Consider the following 18,766-nt stretch of genomic DNA (forward strand, 5'->3'; position numbering starts at 1 on the left):
GCTGGGACATGATGTTCCCAGTCTTGTGCCTGTGCTGCACTCGACACACAGCAGTGAAAACATTTCACTTTCCCCACCCTTTCTTCATTTTATGTTAAATCTGTTTTGAAACGCAATAGCATTAAAAATCATGATGTTGGATTTGTGTATCTTAAGATCTATATTTGAAAAAAAAATTATAAATCAATCAGTACGTAAAAGCAATTACATAACGGCAATGTAGTTAATGTGCAGTTATTCATTTTCTTTCCCCCCGCGAAGGAAAAAATATCCTGTTTTGCTTCATTTAAAAAATATAGTTTCCAAGCGTGCAAGTATTTTTTACAACCTTTTCCTTTACCTTTTTTTTTTTTTTTTTTTAAATAAACCTATTTTTTAGAATATCCATCCATCCATTATCGATACCGCTTATCCTCACAAGGGTCGCGGGGCATGCTGGAGCCTATCCCAGCTGTCTTCGGGCAGTGGGTGGGGGACACTCTGAATTGGTTGCCAGCCAATCGCAAGGCACCCATAGACAAACAAACAACCGCACTCACAATCACACCTAGGGGTAATTTAGAGTGTCCAATCAATTTACCATGCATGTTTTTGGATTGTGGGAGGAAACCAGAGGACCCGGAGAAAACCCACACAGGCACGGGGAGAACATGCAAACTCCACACAGGGAGGCCGGCGCCGGGATCGAGCCCACGACCTCTGAACTGTGACGCGGACGTGCTAACCAGTCGATCCCCGTGCCGCCTATTCTTTTAGAAAAATTTCAGAATATTAAAAGGTCACTTGGATGAGTTGAACTATTCCGTAGTACCTGCAGATATATGTTCATCATAGTGTTGTGTTGATTAATAGTGTATAGATGTATGTTATAATAATTTCGAAAAATACATTTTATATCCGATTTAATTTACAAGACAATATGTTTTGCAGTGGGAGGGGGTCCATTCCAGGAGATATTTACACTGAAAAGGAGGAACTAATCATATCTTACTTTTGTATAAACGAAATAGTGTGTGCGTTGCGTGTGTGTGTGTGTGTGGGGGGGGGGTTATAACGCACATTTTGATGTAAAACAGCTGTGCATAAATTGTGTTGAATTACAATCTGTGTCTATAGCTCTGAGTCAGGATCGGTGATGAGGACAGACATTGAGTTAAAAACTCCTGAGCTAGAGTCTATGCTTTGTCATGGTCCCAGTACGGACGAAATGAGACTGGTAAACGTCACGATTGAGGTCATGAGCCAGGACAGGTCACAATGACGCACGTTCTTCCCACAGTGGATTAAAGGCTTGTGGATTAGGATTATTCTCATCCATGTATACTGATACTATCTTCTCCACCATTTTGGTGAATGGAAGAGACCAGGTCATTCAGTGTGTTGAATTAGTAGTCCAGTACACAGAGTAGCTCACCAGGAGCAGTTGAAGGTTTGGTGTTTAGCTCAAGAGCACTTAAGATGTTTTCTGTTTCATGGGTTTTGGCAGGATTTGAAGTTGAACCACCTAGAACTATTGCTGACCAATTAATTACAAATGTAGAGCAGTATTTTATAGGAACACAAAAGAGACATTTACTGGTAACGTTTATTTCAAGAAACTTTGTCAAATATATTTACAGGAAAACAAAAAGCACAAAATATTTTACTGGCTCTTGTCAATTTCAGTAACAAAAACGATGTACATAAAATAAACATAGATTTCAGTACACAGTGGGGAAAATGCACAGAGTTCATACACAACAAGGTGTCTGTAAATTGTTCCCAGTGAGGCAGTGAAACATTTTGCATAGTGTGAAGTTGATTTTGTTTTTCAAGTGGAACCACTCTGAATGTTTAGTTTGAAAGAAAATAGTGACAATCTTAAATTCAATTTTAAGATTATTTTTAAGATCCTTTGTTACACTTGAGCACTGCATCAACCGCAGCAAAGTTAGTAAAAGCCTTGTGGAATAGCATGTACGTACTGTAATTTAAACCCCTTGACTTTTCAACATTGCTAGCAATGAGTTATATTTTGACTTTTTATATCATTGCGAAAAAAAGTCTCAATATACATTTTTATTAAAAAGAGCAACAAGCGAATCCCTCTTTCTTTTTTTTTTTTTTAGCAGATTTGGAATATTAAAATGTTTAACAACTCAAGCAATAATTTAAGGAGTTTTCTGAGTTTGGTTAGATTTCGTTTGAACGAATCCATTGTAAAGCAAGGGAGCATGATCACACGTTAGAGATTGTGCTCGTGAACTCCATTTGTAAAACGGTCTCAAGAGAAACAAATCACATATTTCCATTTCGTTTTGGAGATTGTCTTAACATTGGGTAAAATGTACAATAACAACACCTCCTAGGAACTAGATTACAATAAGGTGACCGTGTTGAGAGCAAGTAAGATGTTAGTGAGCGCTAAAGTATGTCTAAGCCCAAACTCCACAAGAAAACTAGTCACACGCGTGTTTAGTATCGAGTAACTTGCCAAGAACCTGAGGATGTTTCAAACAAACTGAGTGTGTAAAGGTAAAAGAGTGTTGCTAATGAGGTAGCTCCACACCACATAGGCTAATACATTGAAGTCCAACACTACTGCAGAGTGACTGAAATGAAATGCTACATCTTACTTTGGTCAGGTGCACAATGAAAAGTGAAGGATTGGCGATGCTCTCTCTGTTTACAAACTAAATCTTTTGGAAAGCCTCCACAGTCTTTGTATGCTAATTTACTTGTTCTTCCTTACCTTCATTCACTTGCCCTCTATTCCCCTTATTCACGTCCGAAGGCCGGGTGGAGAAAACTCACGGGTGTGACTATGTGTTTCAGTGTTGGAAGACCCTGTTTAAGGCACAACGTTGGGAAACCGATAGCATCGCCTGTTCATCGGAAAGAAGCGAAACTGCCACCTTATGACAAGGGTCATTCCATAAGGTAGGTTACCTGTGCTACTGCTAGGTGCATCCCAATGAAAAAGAAAACAAACTGGCCTGTAAGGAGGAAAACAACAGCTACATAGTAACAGACATTTCATAGTGGTTGATGCTGGAATAGAGTTGTTTGCATACTGGTCCAAACCAAGGAAGCTGACCACATCCATCCAAAATTAAGGTGTTGTGTTCTTCACAGTCTCGCATTGCCGGATTGCCTTTCTCTGTCAAGAGTCCACATCCATGCGGTAAACAAAATCTGCAGACACAGAACATATGATGAAGGTTATAGCAGGAGGAGCGACAATTTATAAGAGCAGTCAAATAAAAGCATGGCTCTTTTACAGTGTGGAGTGACAGTGTCTCATGAATGAGGGTCCACCATGTATGTAAATTATATGGATAAAAGTCACCATCTCCGTTCTAGTTCTTCCAAAGACAAGTTCTTCCACAACAAAGTCACCAAACCGTGAGAGATTATGGACTTTTGTTTTGTGAACTGAGGTATCGTACCATAATGGGCTCAGTACATTTGAAGGATAAAATTGCCCGATATATTGTGATGGATGAAAAAATAAGAGTAGGTAAGTGCTCTTGAACAATATCGGTGTGATTCATTAATTAAGAGAAACGGTGGTACCTCAAGTTGTGAACTCAATTCATTTCGTGAGCTCGTTTGTAACTCAAAACGTTTGAAAAAAAAAAAAAAAAGGTAACTTTTCCCATTATAATTAATGAAATGCAATTAATCTGTTACAGACCCCATATTATGTTATATTTACATTTTATATTATGTTATATTCACATTTTACATTTCGCCCCTAATTTTAATCGGTGTGTGATTGAAAATAAATACAGTACAATATAAAAATAAGTGGAAATAAATACTTACTTAGGAATAACACACTAAACAAAATGTGCTTTTTCTGCATAAATGGGGAAGTCAACCCCAAAATGTTCTTTACAATAATATGTTCTATGTAGTTCCACTAGTGTAAACACAGCATTCTGATTAATATTACGTTTGTGGAATATAAGTTAAGCAGTAATACCGACCCGTTTTTATCCATTTCAGGGGGCTGCCATTTTGTCACTTTCCGTCAACTGAAAATAACATCACAGGTGCTCAGGTAACAACCAATCATGGCTCAGCTTCAGAAAACAGGTAAGCCGTGATTCGTCTGTACCTTTCCCCAAAAAATGAATTCAAACTCTGTATTGGGTAACGGCATAATAAAACAGAAAAGAAAATGTAAAGAAATGGTTTGACTGAATGATATAATGTTTGTTGTTCGGCACGCTAAGAATAGCCCAGCAGCTAGCAGGCCACAGCTCAGGCTGCCAGTGGTGTGTCACTCTTTTAGGTTGCATAACTCAGCAGCACATGGTATGAACACAAGTGGGTCAGCTTAGCAGCGCACACACATCTTGGTGATGATGGACTGTGCGGGGGAGATGGAAAGTGGTTACGTCACTGCTCAGGTGGGACCATTTTGATGCTGTAAACACAATGCACCATTCACTAAGTAGTAAGTTGGCTCTAGCATACGTATACGCATACTGACAATGCCCACTGGCACCATGCTGCCTCTCACAGGCCAGTCTTGGCACTACGACAGACATCTGGTGAAGGCAGAGACTCTTGATTGTTGGGACAAATATTGCTGTGTGTGGCGTACGCCTCGAGTACGCAACACACTAGAAGAGCTATGCACATCCAGTCCTGTTGCACACACTCTGTAAATGGTGTTTTGAAAGCCGAATGATCAGTTCATCTTGGTAGTGGGTTTCGAGGGCGAGCAGTTTTGGCAACTTTTAATCTACTCGATTGAAGTTCGTGTCATTATTCACTTTCTATTTTAATCTAAATTTGACAAAAATGAAGAGAAACCTGTCAAAGGTCAACACTTTAAAACCTGGGGAGTGTCAAGTCGAATGCCAGCTATTTGGTGTTGTATAAGCCAAAAGTAAACACTGTGTTAACCAGTGGTGACTGGTATTTTAGGGTGAGTGGTGGGGGCTGGTTTCCTGTAGACCCAAGACACTGCGGGACTTTCAGCGATTACTGGAGGGAGTGTTGATTTTTTACAAGCTCAGGGTGTATTTGTGGGCATGCGGTATGCAAAGAAAAACATTTCTTACGGATGCCGTTCTCGTTTAATTATCTCTTATGTAAGTGTAGGTGTGTGCCTGCATGTTTCCCTTGCTGCAAAGATGCCAGCTACTTTTTTTCAGCAGGAATCCAAACAAAGCTTCAATACAGTCCAGGTCTTCTATATCCTCATCACCATCAATTTAACACCTACTATTGTGAACTGTACTTCTGGTTAATTGGCCCTCTCTTCACTCATGCAGACAAGTTTACTGGTCCATGTTTATCTATAAAAAAAAAAATCGCATTGACAAGATGCCACCCTGGCTTTGCTCTTTCTTCACCATGCATTCTCTGGCTGTTTTATTAACCTATTCGTTCCCAAAGTCTGCATTACTTTTTAGTTAATCCAGGAACTGTCTACTGAAGACGTCTCCAAAGAAATCGCCAGCAACGATAACAAATCTGCCTCCTACAGATCGGATGTTGACCACATCCTCGGAGGCGCTTCTATGGAGATTCCTACATTGAGCAACTGGGCAGGGACCCACTTCACCAAAGTAGTCTTCCTGCAGCACTTCATTTGATTGACTTTCATATTTTAACCAACTGTATAGTATCATAATATGTGTTAATGTTGCCTACTCGGCATCCATTGCAGCCTGATCATCCTGGAAGGGGGATTCCCCCATCTGTGGTCCCTTCTCAAGGTTTCTCATTTTTCCCCAGATGGGTTTTATGAGTTTTTAATTTCCCTCCTAGGGGGTTAAGATCAGGGGATGTCGTTAATATGTTGTCAGCCATGGGCATGTGAAGCCCTTTGAAAGTTTCTTGTGATTAAGGGCTATATAAAAAAAAAAATGACTTGACTTCCCTTCCAGCAACAGTAACTTCTCCCTCCTTTACCGTCTACGTATGCACATCGACTTCGCTCTGAAGATGAGTTACAGTACAGTACTACTGTGGCGCTTGTTCACCTAAGTCCTCCATATAACTAATCATTTAGAGGTCTGATCGGGACCGGGTGACTTTGAATGCCTGACTTCCGATTGAATCCCTGTTTTGGGAAAGCAATATTCATTATTGATTTTGCTCCAGCAACACACTACAGTCATTTTATAAGACTTCAAATGACAACCATAGATTGAAATTTAATGTGTTCCGATTTACGAACAATTCAGCTTACAAACTTGGAACCTATTTTGTTCGCACCTTGGGGACTTCCTGTATTTAACGTTGATATCCCAACCACCAGTACTTAAATATTTTCTGAATGGTGGATCAGAGCCCAATAATTTGATTTTGATTTGTGAACTATCCAGATCCACTCAAATCCGCCTCCAGCGCACAATCCTTCCATCTTGCTCCCATCTTGGCCTGCCTGACGCTCCGTGTCCATAGTCGAAGCGGCTAGAGCGCACCCCAAGCACTCGAGTGTGACACTATGAATAACCAAATTGCACATTCCAACAATGCTGTGAGTTTCTGAATAGTCGGAGTGGAGCAGAGCACGCCCGGAGCACATTACCAAGCAAACTTGTTGAATCCGCTTGAGTCTCTGCGTAAATGTCCATCTTTCATATGCATGATAAAAACGTTTCCGGGTTCTGAGTTAGCGATCGCAAAATTCAACCGGCCATCGCGCCGCCACAAATTAAACCGCATAAATACAGTATACAGACACTGTGATCCAAAACAATACTTAACGACATTTTACATTTTGTAGGCCTATCTATGGATGGAATTGTGGGAGAAGTGAAGCGTGTCGTGTCAGCGGCCAAAATGCATACAGGTACGTAGCATGTAAGTGAATGGGGCGAATGAGGCAACCGCTAAAAAAAATATCCACACTCTCCTTTGTAAAAAGCAAATAGTAGTAATTAGGGTAGCTGGCCATGAATGTGGCAAAGTACAGACAAAAAATATTCTGGGCTTTATACCTTGTTCAAGCCAACAAAAATGTTATACCTGGAACGCAAAAAAATGTGTCACGTGTTAAAACGATCAAACGTGAATATCACCTTAAAATGATAAAAGTGAAAATTTTTAATATTAAATATTGAAAAAGCCTCACAGCCTTCCCTTTCAATGTTCTGCCTGCTCTGCAACAAATGATAAAACGCATGTGCTCAATGATAAAAACAGATGTGCTATGATGTACTCCAATGCATTACATATGTATTGTATGCTGTAATGTATTTAAATATGTAACTATATGGCACAGTGCAATTTATGTTCATGCATTTGTATACGCTTTTCTTTCTGTCTTCTGCAAGGTTGGCATTGGAAATAAAAATATTTTCTCAATTGCCTTATCTGGATAAATAAAAGCTAAATAAAATCAAAAACATAAAATCACATTTCTCGGGAAGCTTGACTCTATCCGAGCTGACTAAGGGTGAAAGGCTGGGTACACCTTGGACAGATTGCCAGTTAATCACAGGATATTGCAGAACAACTTTCAACTGACAAGCAAGAAAAACAGGGTTCCTTTGTGGTACACGGCAATGACATCAAAGATGCAATGGTAGAAAGAGTCGCAGGTAATTAAGACAAACAGAACAGCTTGATGGCATGTGCTTGTTGCTCTTCCGTGTGGATTTTTAATGGAAATTCACGAGATAATTGGTCCGTGAGGTGACATGCTGGCTATCAGATTTTGACCCTCCAAAAACCTAAAACTACTACTTAAAAATATTTATAGGGACAATGAATGATTGATTAATGAATTACTGTAATTTTTCAAAAAGAGGGCATGACATATCAGAAAATAGGCAAACATGCGGATCATTGTTTTCCAAAGTGTAAGTAGATGTTTACAAATATCTTATTTTGATTAAACACAAAGATAAGAAGACTGCTTTTCTGAAAGACGACAGAGTATATTTACCGCTGAGAGGCTGAAATCCCAATCCCCTATTTGGCCAAGGTTTGGTTAAAAGATCGATTCTCAGTTAAATTGTTGATTATCAAAATGAATCAAATCAATTAATTTGAAAATAGGGTAGTTGTTGATTCATTAATTATTGCACCTCTCATTTATATATTAGTCAATAGCAATTTTTAGTTGTTGATTAATCAATTAAATGTTGCACCTCTCACTTATACAGTAGTCAATTACAATGATGGTCCAATGGTAAATAATGAAATTGTTTTGAATATGACTGCAAACAAATGTCCACCTTTAAATCAATTGAATTGACTTAAGCTTTTAGTAGACAACTTGTCATTTGAAGCAGTCACACACATCAGTAATCATTTTTGTAGCAAAGGGAAATGGTACTGTTCTCTATAACAGATGGTGACCACACCTCTTTTTAATCTATAATTCATATGTGAAAAGGAATCTGTCTGCATAGGCACAGAACTTGGTTCAAGTACAGATTGTACCAAGTGCATACACCATGAGGGCGATTAGAATGGCGTTATGAGTTTACAGGCCATCAGACACATCACAGACACCATGAATGTGTATAGCAGGTGGAACAGATATCACAGGATATTGGAAGCTAGAATGACAGCATTGCAAGAGACAACGGCAAGTCATCACAACTGATTTGTACCTGCGTTATTGTTCCTCAAATTTGACTTATTAATAAACATAACACATACAGATTTGCATCGCTGGGACAATTTCGTTTGTGCTGTTCAAGTTTGACTCTGGAGGAAATATTTCCAATTTTAACTTTCCAACTACTGTCTCCAATGTCAGTCATCAAGTGCCTACTTTCACAACTGAATTGTTGCATAACAGTCATTGGAGTTATCACACCTACTCCCCAAATCTTGTAAACGAAGTTCGGTTTTTATGAGGCATTTCTCAGTCTCCACTCCGACTGTGAGCTCTATTACAAAACATGCTGTTGCGTGTATGTAAACTGCCTTCAAGCTGTTGTCAAAGCAACTTAATTTCCTGTAGACCAAAAGAAAAAAAAAAAAAAAGAAAAAAAAATGTTGCCCAGTCCTTATTAAAATGCATGCTCCTCTGGGGTATGGCAACCAGATGGTCAAAGAAACCCATCAAAAGGTGAAAGCTGCTTGTAAACGAGCATCTATGCCATTCATACAGAGGACATTGAACCTGAAGATGACAAACTCTATTCCTGCTGTCAAGGAAATGAAAGAGGATTTCCAACTAAGGGCAACTAGGGCTGGGTTGGGGCTTAAATGTGGCCCTGGCCCGGTTCTGTAAAGAAAAGCCATACGGTCGGCAGGCAGCAAGGGACAAAATGTTTCAGACACAGGCCTCCATAAGCTTTGGAATAATGAGCGACACTGTCACTGTCCGAGGAAGAGGGGGGAGGGAGGATGAGTGAGTGTACTAAACAGAAGGGCGGGGACATGTGATCATGATTTTATGTGGTTGTCTTCAAAACTATTTACAAATGGTAATCCTTACTTGGCATTAAAAAAAACACACCAAATCAGGATGTGCCTACAGATTATCCTGAGGGAAATGTGTGGTCACTCTATATATACACTTAAAGGTCATGTTTAAGAAATCTATAGCACACGGTGATAAAAGCAAGGAGCAATGTGCTGTAAATTAGGGTGTGTGTCTGCTAATACGAAGTATGCATACAATGGGTGCAAAGTTAGCATCATTTTGCCTGGGCACTGCACCTACTGTATCAATTGAATGGTGCTGCAATCGCCATGCTTCACCGGTCCGTGGGTATAGTGCCAAATGTGCAGTATCTTTTCACAATGTAGCAAAAAGCGTTCGCCTAGCTCTCATGAGACCAGAATATATTTTACACATTATTTGGAGTCATTTCAAATAGGGTTTTGTTACATTTTCCTGGGTTTGGATGTTTCTCTTTAATTCAGGGAGTGTGTGCTTATGCGGATGAACTTTCCAATAATCATTGAACTCCTGGAATCATGTGTTGTAAAGGAAAGAGGAGACATTAACCAAAGTAGTTGGCATTTGTCTAATTATTATAGTCAGTAAAGTATATTTAACAAAGCTCGAAATAAGCAGTTTCGCATTACAGTTAGCGAGTCAAAATTAACATTTGGCGCCACAAAAAGTTACATTGAAGGGCAAAACAGAGACTCGTCCGATAATTGAACAGTGGAGAGCTACGCTGGTATGGATGCACGCGAGTTAAGATAACACAACGCGCTTACGTCACGTACGTGTAGATAGTGTAAGGACGAGGAAAACTCTGTGCTGCTTATGCCGTACCTGTTAGCTAGTAACGAGATTCAGTTGGCTAGCTAGTGCGGCTAAACGCGTTGCGGAGTTGCTCCTTAGTCAGTAATCTTCGCCTCCATGGTGGCAAATAAAATACTCTTCTGATAAGATTCGTTCTCACAAAGGGATGACGAGTAATTCACAGAAAATGGAGAGGCCATGCTAATTGCTAAGCTAACCTAAGAGTGACATGTCATCATGAGACAACAGCATTTAGAGCTTGGGTGATTCAGTACCCTTTCCACTGAAGTCTGGCAGGAACCGAATTAAGCGTATCAAAGCCTATCCAATTTTGAAAAGCAAAATCGCAGGCAATTTAATAGGTGTCTGGCGAGAAAATTATACACAAGTAACAACACAGCTAAACAGGACCGGAAACCGGAAATTAATTACATTACAACGTAGATAAGTTGGGATGAGTGGCCAATAAGCTTAAAAGTATATCAATACAGCAGAGATGGGGGACTCGAGTCAAATGACTTGAGTCATACTCCAGTAGCTATTTTTAGGACTTGCGACTTGTTTGATCTCGTAGACGTCTCTTCCGCCGCTTTCTTTAAATCCCATTACCGTTCAATGAAGAGTGACTGTACTGTTGTCAGCGATACCCTGAGTTAACTTACATGTGACATACTGTAAATCCCACCGGGCAGCATAAACATCTGACCTCCCGCCGTCAACGTTTACAGCTCTAATCCCTTTTGCGCTGATGACATGTTTCGAAGTGAACCAGTTGCAGCCATGCAGGCTCGTTGCATAACGTGCTTTTTCATCATGCTGCAAGAGAACTAATCTGGAGAAGCTAGAGTCTAGCACACAATGGCGTGCTCAGAGTGCATCAGCAATCACACGGATAGTTGGGACAAGAGAGGTGTTACGTCATAAGGTCTTTTACAATAAACGGGTTTGTGACATGATCGGAGAGCTAACTGTCACCCACAGTCAAGCTTGGACTTTGACAGTGGTTTATATTTAAACAAAGAGACTGGTGTTTGTGTCACTGACCATGCGATAGGTGTGGAAAAAAAAAAAGAGGGGGTTTTGTTCGACACAACACATTTCAGCATGTTCACCTTCAAGGGTGAACCCCCACTAACAGCAGAAAAAGTTCTTGTGAATCAGTGGTGTGTGTGTATGGATTTATCAGATGAACATGAAAACCATGATGGATATTTTCAAACAATGCATTTACAGTGTCTTTTTCAGTGGTCAAACTGTCAATTAGATTTTAAAATCGGAACGAAACATCCACTTTTTCAATAGCATTTTCTTGAAAGTGACACAAAATGTTTCACGGGTATATTTTTGCTGCACTTACTGGTTTTCTTCGTGCTATTCTACCTAGTTAGTACTTTTACCCTAGTACCTTTAAGTACCTTACTGGTATTTAAAGCACTTTGTGTCATGTCATTCATCCAGTAACGGAAGAATAAGTTGCCATTGGCTACGTGTACATGGGGCGGCATGGCTCAGCGGTAGAGTGGTCGTCTACCAACTGAGAGGTTGTGGATAGGTTCGATCCCCAGCCATTGTGACCGTGTCAAAGTATCCTTGAGCAACATACTGAATCCGCAGTTGCTCCTGATGCTGCGTCATCAGTTGGTAAATGAGGTACAGTGTGAAGCGCTTTGAGTACCAAAGGTAGAAAAGCGCTATACACGTGACAGCCCATTTACCATTTACATGGACACATTTATTCCGATTAAATGCCCGATCCTAATAAAAATGCTTCATGTACATACCCCATTCGGAATATTCTGATCCGATGAAGCCCATTCCGATCAAGATTTTATTCCGAAAGAGAGGGGTGGTTTATGTCGATCCGATCGGAGCGCATGAAAACACTTATTCCAAAGTTTCAGAACAAACAGTCTTAACCGTGCATGTCTGTGACGTCAGTATACGTGTTTCTTTTATTCCCGGAAGCTAGTAGAAGCAGAGCGAGCAAAAGACATGGCGGGCGCAAGACTAAGCTGCTACATTTGCAGCTCCATTAGGAAGTGTTAACTCGACGTAACAACGTGAGCGTGAAAAATACGCTAAATAGCGCTAATGTTTATAGTAGAAATAGACAAAGCGATGTTTTGTTGACACAGAAGTTGTTACGGCTTATTCTTCTACTACTATTTCCGGTATATTTGGTCCATCTGCGCATGTCAAAATAATTAGTACCGATCGAAGGCGTGATGCATGAACACGCAGGGAGGGGCGGCACGGCTCAGTGGTAGAGTGGTCGTTTCCCAACCCGGAGGTTGTGGGATTGATCCCCGGCCATTGTGACCATGTCGAAGTATCCTTGAGCAAGATACTGAACCCCCAGTTGCTCCTGATGCTGCGTCATCAGTAGGTAGATGAGGTACAGTGTAAAGCGCTTTGAGTACCCAAGGTAGAAAAGCGCTATATAAGCGACAGCCCATTTACAAGTCTTAATCGGATCAATATTTTTAGTGTCAATGCCTCAGTTCATAATTTTAATCCGAACTCTGATCTTCAAAATGGTGGTAAATCAAACGTTAGCAAAGAATATTTTACAGAGTAAAGGAGAAAGGCTTATGAATACAACTATTATAGGACTCTTGTCAAGAAAATGCTGATGAGGCTACGCGTCTTAAAGCAAGATTAGCCGTTTTCAAAACCCGGTTAACAAGGTTCAATGCTCCCATTAAGACAGTGGTGTTGAAAGAAGAGTGCAGATTTTAGGTACCACTAATCACTGCAATGCCTCAGTTCGCTAACTACTCCTCTGTGTGTAGAAGGTTATCTATCATCGACAGTATCTACTGCAGGTTTTTAAAAGGTTTGGCAGAACTACAGTGAGGTCAGCTTCTGATGTTACTGGTCTAGTGTCTGTGGCAGTACATACAATGCTGATTCTAAAAAAGCAACACCTTTTGTTGAAGCTGGTACTAAGCAATGCATTTTAGGGCTGTGAAATTTGGGGCTTAATCACAAATGAAATGTGCTGTATCAGGTACCCAGTGCAGCTGCAGCTCTTATGGCAACCCAATGAGAGGAATTGCAGCTAATTCAGCAGATGTTGGAGGTTGTCCAACACTCACATTACCAACAATGAGGGCGAGCTTATTGACACAACAAAGCTTGTCTGATCCAGAAGTTTTAAACCAGCACAGACTGATGAATTCGACGGGTCCACTTGTTCAAACCATGAAGCAAAAGGACTCGCCAACGATTATTCAAAGCGAGTGGTTTGATTTTTTAATATTGCTTCACATGTAAATTATTGAATGGATCACAAGAACTATATATCCTAATGCTACTGTTGTGTTAGATTCTTACTAACCATGACTATGGTCAATGTGACACGCTCTTACATTAAAATCATCCAAAACTCAACTCAGCTTTATTTATAGATCGCTTAGTTAAAACAATGCAAACTCTAACATACAGAAAGAAAGCAGAAAAAGTTTAATCCTGTTTTTTTTTTTCCTTAGATTTTCAAACACTCATTTTGATGCAAAAAATAACACGAGGGCTACTAAAACAAGGTAGATTTAGTTGTGTAGAGCCAAATTAGTTTACCCCAATAATAAATAACGTCACTGTCCTGTGAAAAACAAATGTCCAATTTTGGAAACTTTTTTAATTTTCACTTTTAATGCGACGTCTGTAACGCAGAAACATGATTCAGGTAAAAATAAGAAAACGGAGATAAGTGTTTTTCACATGACAGCGACGATAAGTAACACTTTCTGATTGTTAGATATAAAACAATATAAGGTTGGGAAGAGAGATGATCTTACCTGGAACATAAAGTGTACCCTTCTTTGACTAGTTGGGGGGGGGTTGAGAAGTTGGGGCGCTCACGCGGCACACGTGACCCGGTCCATCAGCACCTCCAGCTGACAGGCGTCGGGTCGCTCCTGAGGGTTGAACGCAAGCATTTCCTGAAGGAGTTTCTTCACCCCTTCTGACATGGAGCTCCTGGCCTTCTGAGGAATGTGCAGGACCATCTTGGGGTTCTCCAACAACGCCTCGCCGACAGGCACAATCTCTGAGCCTTGTCGTACATAGGTGCCCAGCAGCTCCCGTTTGGACTCCGCATCAATGAAAGTGATGCGCTCGATCATTGCCCAGATGATGATGCCTAAGGCAAAGATGTCCGCCTTAGCCGTGTAGTGGCCCTCCCACACCTCGGGGGCCATGTAGAAGTCCGACCCGCAAGCAGAGGACAACCATAACTTGTTAAGGTTGACAATGTTGTTCTGGTTGCTCCCTCTGCTGCCAACACCTGCTGCGGGCAACTCATCAGCGTTCTTAAAATTCATGGTAGCACAAACTTTACTCAAGCCAAAGTCAGCAACTTTAAGAACTGGTGCCCCGGATTTCTGTGTGATTAGAATGTTGTCTGGCTTCAGATCCCTGTGAACAATGTTGTTCCTGTGCAGGAAAGCTACAGCACTTGTCAACTGCCGCATAAAACTTCCGTTGGTGTGGGGGTCGGGTCGACGTGACAGGACGTACTGATTGAGGTCTCCACCTTCACAAAACTCCATGACAAACCAAAGGTAACATGGTTCCGATGGCTGACCGATAATGCGTTCCCCTGCAAAGGCAAAAAAAAAAATAAAAATCAATTGAGTCAGTCAGGAGTCACATTAACTACATAGCACAATACAAAAAGAGTGCATGGTGTTGAGACCAAGCTGAATTTGAGCCAACTGTGCGGCTCAGAGAAGATTGGGTCATGTGAAAAAGTAGGTCTGCTCGATTATGAAAAAAATATTAATCACAATTATTTTGGTAATAATTGAAATCACGATTATTCAAACGATTATTTTTTTTTGCTACAAAACAAGAACAGGTTTAAACATATAAAAAATATTAAGAAAAAAATTCTTTGAAACGCTATAATAATTTAAGTTCGTTTTGGACCCAACAACATCTATTAAATTAATTATTTAAAAAAAAAAATTAAGTGCAAATGTATAAATTAAAGTATGGTTTCCTTGTATAAACAAACGAGTTAACTTGCTATGCATTTATAATTTACCAAAGTAGTAAACTGCTTTGGAGTAAAATGCCAATTTTGACAGAATAACAGACATGCTATTCATCTATACATTTAGACCTTTGTCCAGAGCCTTTTTTGTTTTGATTTTAAAGTAATATTTACACATAGTAAACAGAGTTAAAGTAATTTGCTTCTGATAAATTATAAATTTAATATGCTGATTGGGTCAAACTAATTTAAATGTTGACTGTTACATACTAGTGCGTAATCCATACAATACTTCTAAATTACAGTAGGCCATATATAAACCGTATTACAATATAATGACCAATAATGTGTTTGCAAATTGCATTTGAAGCAATTTGAAACAAGAATGAACACAAAAAATTTGACTTCATATTATAGACTACACAAGAAATGTAACTTAAGTCAAAGTAATAATGTTTAGCATGGTTGCTATTTTTGTGCTAGTAAAAGTAGTGTAAATTTGCATAAAATATGTTATTTAAAATAAATCCCTCGTGCCGATTGCGAAGTGGAGTCTGTGCCCTAAACATTTGGAAGCCTTGTCCGGGCATTAGATTCTGTTATCTTTTTGTGTCTCTCCGATGTTGATGGGTGGGGGTTGCTGCGTACAGTGTTTCTACGACTGAGATTTGCGTTGCAGACGAAGCCAAATCTAACTCTGTGTTTTCTTGCTTTGGTGTATCATCACATCATCGTAAACCAAACGATGGTTGAATAGATTTGTTGTGTTGCCGGTGGATGCAGCGACAACTTGCACTTTATACGTCTTTGCTCGCCACGTCATTCCTGTGGCGGGTCTTGTACCATTTTTAGGTCTGTTACTCTGTTAAAACGTTGAGTAGGAGGGTGTGCAGTGTGACTTGCGAGGTGCGGGCTGGCTGGCTAGCTAGCTAGCTATCTTGCAGAGGGCGGCGCAGCGGAGTAACTCGTGTGCGCATGCCTCAAAACAACTCCAAACTAGTATTGATAATCGTTTTTTTACGATTATGCCAATTTTGTAATCGTGAGTGTAATAATCGAAATCGTAATTGAATTTCGATTAATTGCACAGCCCTATGAAGAAGTTAGAGAAAACTCTTCAAGGCTTGCAAATTAAGAGCTAGAGGCCATACAAGAAAAATGACAGACTTTTGCGATATGGCTACAGGTGCTTTCACACCTTGATTTTGTTACGTTTCTACTGTCTAAATCTATTGATGCCATCCACATAATAGTGGTTTCCGAATAACAAAGAGAAACCAAAAGAAAATACAATGAAACCTCAAAAGTTGAATGTCCTACATTAGGTACAATTTGGAGTTCAACAAAATAAATTCTAGGAAAAATCTCCAAAACTCAAAAATGTATTTATGTATTTCATATGTCCACTCCAGCAGCCAGACAAGCTACAAATTTTCAAAAATAGGCAGCTCACCAGTTATTTACTTGGCCATGTAATTTCATATTTGATGGGTGGACACATGCACTCCAGAAACACAACAATAAAGTGTATACAAATAATTAAAAAGTACGGTTTCTACAATATGAACCCATTAAAAGGCAGAATATTTTTAGTTCTCAATAGTCAACATTTCTTTAAACTTCCATGACAGTTCCTTTGAACCTCACATGAAAAGCGAATGCATCTATTTTGATGAAATGAAAGGACGGAACCCCTTTAACCCTTTAAAAGGGTGAGGATGGACTCTATTTACTCCACTTACTTTTGTCTTGAAGGCTATGAAGAATGCCGTCTTGGGATACATTTTACATTCTTACATAAGAGCCAAGCTACTAAAAAAAAGCAAACGTAAGGACATTCTGGACTGCTGAGCCAGGACAAACACACAGTAATAAGTAGGTCAAACCTTATAACATACAACCTGTACCACGTAAACTTACTACCTATACCACATATAACAAGTTATTAAAATTTGATGTGAAAATGACACGCCAAACAAGTGTTCAGTGTAGAAATAAAGTGGGTCAACATGCTGCCAAGTACACTGTGTTCTTCTGAGCAGGGGGAGACTGTTCCCTTTGTGGTCATTATGTATAAATAGATGACATGTGCAGATGGGAAATAACGCTTGAAAAACTGCAACTCTACTTAATGCAATGTGCATAAACGTTAGTTCTTAGAAACAATGAATTGATATTACTATACTACTCCTTTCTGAACTTGGGTGCAAAATACAATGTCATAACTTTACTCGTTATTCGTTTGATTATGGGTTAGGAGTTCCATCCATCCATTATCTGAACCGAGGTGTGGTTTGAAATATAGTTTTTAAAGGGTTTCCCACAGTAAAAAGGAATAAATGCCGATGATTTGTGTACCTTTCAGTGAGGTCTCCACCAGCCTCAGGTATTGTTTGGATCTCTTGTTGCCATGGCTCATCTTCTGGGCCATGCCGTTCCTCTGCAAGACACACTCCTCCAGTTGCACCACATTTTGATGTCGGTTCTCCAGGCTGGTCAGGGCCCAGAACTCGGCCAAAGCCAACTCCACGTTCTCCGGGGCGTCGCACTGGAGCCTTTTCACGGCCAGCCTGGCTCCGGTTTTCCGGGCTATGGCCTCGTACACCACGCCGTAGCTCCCCCGGCCCACCTCCCGGATTAGAGTGTATCGGGGCGGCACAGATAGCGGCACCAGCACGGCAGGTTCGGTCCGACCTGTCCGAAGGAAGCTAATGGAGAAGCAATCGTCGTCGTCCTCTTCCTCCATGGGCTCCGGGTAGTTGTTATTGTCCTCCACCGTGAGGGAGCGGAGGACTTTAGCCGGCTGTCGTTTCGGCTTCCCGGCCACATTTCGCCTGCAATCGCCGACGCCCCCGCTTACCTTTCTCTTCTTTTTCCCGTCGCAAACGTCCATGATTTAATTTTTGGATGAAATGAGCACGGATGGTGGGCGTGTTTACATTTCATTACTTTAACTCCAAAATCATCGAATCTGAGGCCTTTAACGCCCGCCTTATATCGTTTCTGTAAAATTCAACTTCAAGTTAATGTTGCAAATTCAGCGGAGAACCATTAGCGGAGCAAGTGTGGAAATAAATCGGCTTCAAAAAAACAAAATGTTCCAGCAAGCATAGGACAAGGGGCGTGGTTTTCAGGTTACGTAGCACCTAAGATCGACGCTGATTGGTTAACAGGCCAAACTAACTCGCAGTGATTGCGCCAGTTCAATGAGCACAGACAAGTGTTTTGTTTTCAAAATAGAACCCAAGTAGAGCATATCCAACGCCATTATTTAGTCCAAATGCTATCAGGTTTGCTGAAATAATACTGAATTGTGACTGCCACTGACCACCGCCGTCCCCGTCTTCCTTTTTGTCCATGCTGCTTCGCGGCCGCGTGGGAAAACACGAGAGTTGAGCAGCACGTGCGCAGAGGCACGAGGACCCCGCCCCTTCACAACATTGCATCGTTTGGTACAAAACCTGCTAAGTAACGAAGTACAAATACAAAGTTACTGTATTTATGTCCATTTACTTCACTTCCGTATCAATGTTTTCAGATTTTACTTTTACTCTTTAAATTTGAAAACCGATATCTATACCCGCTGTGGACCAAAAAAT

At 40.4% G+C, this 18,766-nt stretch overlaps 1 protein-coding gene across 1 annotated transcript; it reads right to left on the bottom strand.

The window, feature by feature from the left end:
• Positions 1–1,567: 1,567 nt before the first annotated feature.
• Positions 1,568–18,518, bottom strand: LOC147153137 (serine/threonine-protein kinase 35-like). Its single transcript, XM_086024700.1, has 3 exons — positions 17,526–18,518; positions 13,969–14,771; positions 1,568–3,174 (listed from the first exon to the last, which is right to left on the bottom strand). Exons 1-2 carry the CDS (start codon positions 18,058–18,060, stop codon positions 14,029–14,031), a joined length of 1,278 nt encoding a protein of 425 aa, XP_085880826.1. The 5' UTR covers positions 18,061–18,518; the 3' UTR covers positions 1,568–3,174; positions 13,969–14,028.
• Between the last annotated feature and the right edge of the window lie 248 nt (positions 18,519–18,766).

This window comes from Filicampus tigris, chromosome 1 (genome assembly GCF_054856515.1).
Source record: "Filicampus tigris isolate MCC_2025a chromosome 1, RoL_Ftig_1.0, whole genome shotgun sequence".
In the NCBI taxonomy this organism is placed as follows: domain Eukaryota; kingdom Metazoa; phylum Chordata; class Actinopteri; order Syngnathiformes; family Syngnathidae; genus Filicampus; species Filicampus tigris.

Coding starts and splice junctions, on each gene's coding strand:
- LOC147153137 (XM_086024700.1), bottom strand. CDS start 18,060: ATGGACGTTTGCGACGGGAAAAAGAAGAGAAAGGTAAGCGGGGGCGTC. Junction 14,772..17,525: donor GGTGGAGACCTCACTGAAAG/GTACACAAATCA, acceptor TTGCCTTTGCAG/GGGAACGCATTATCGGTCAG.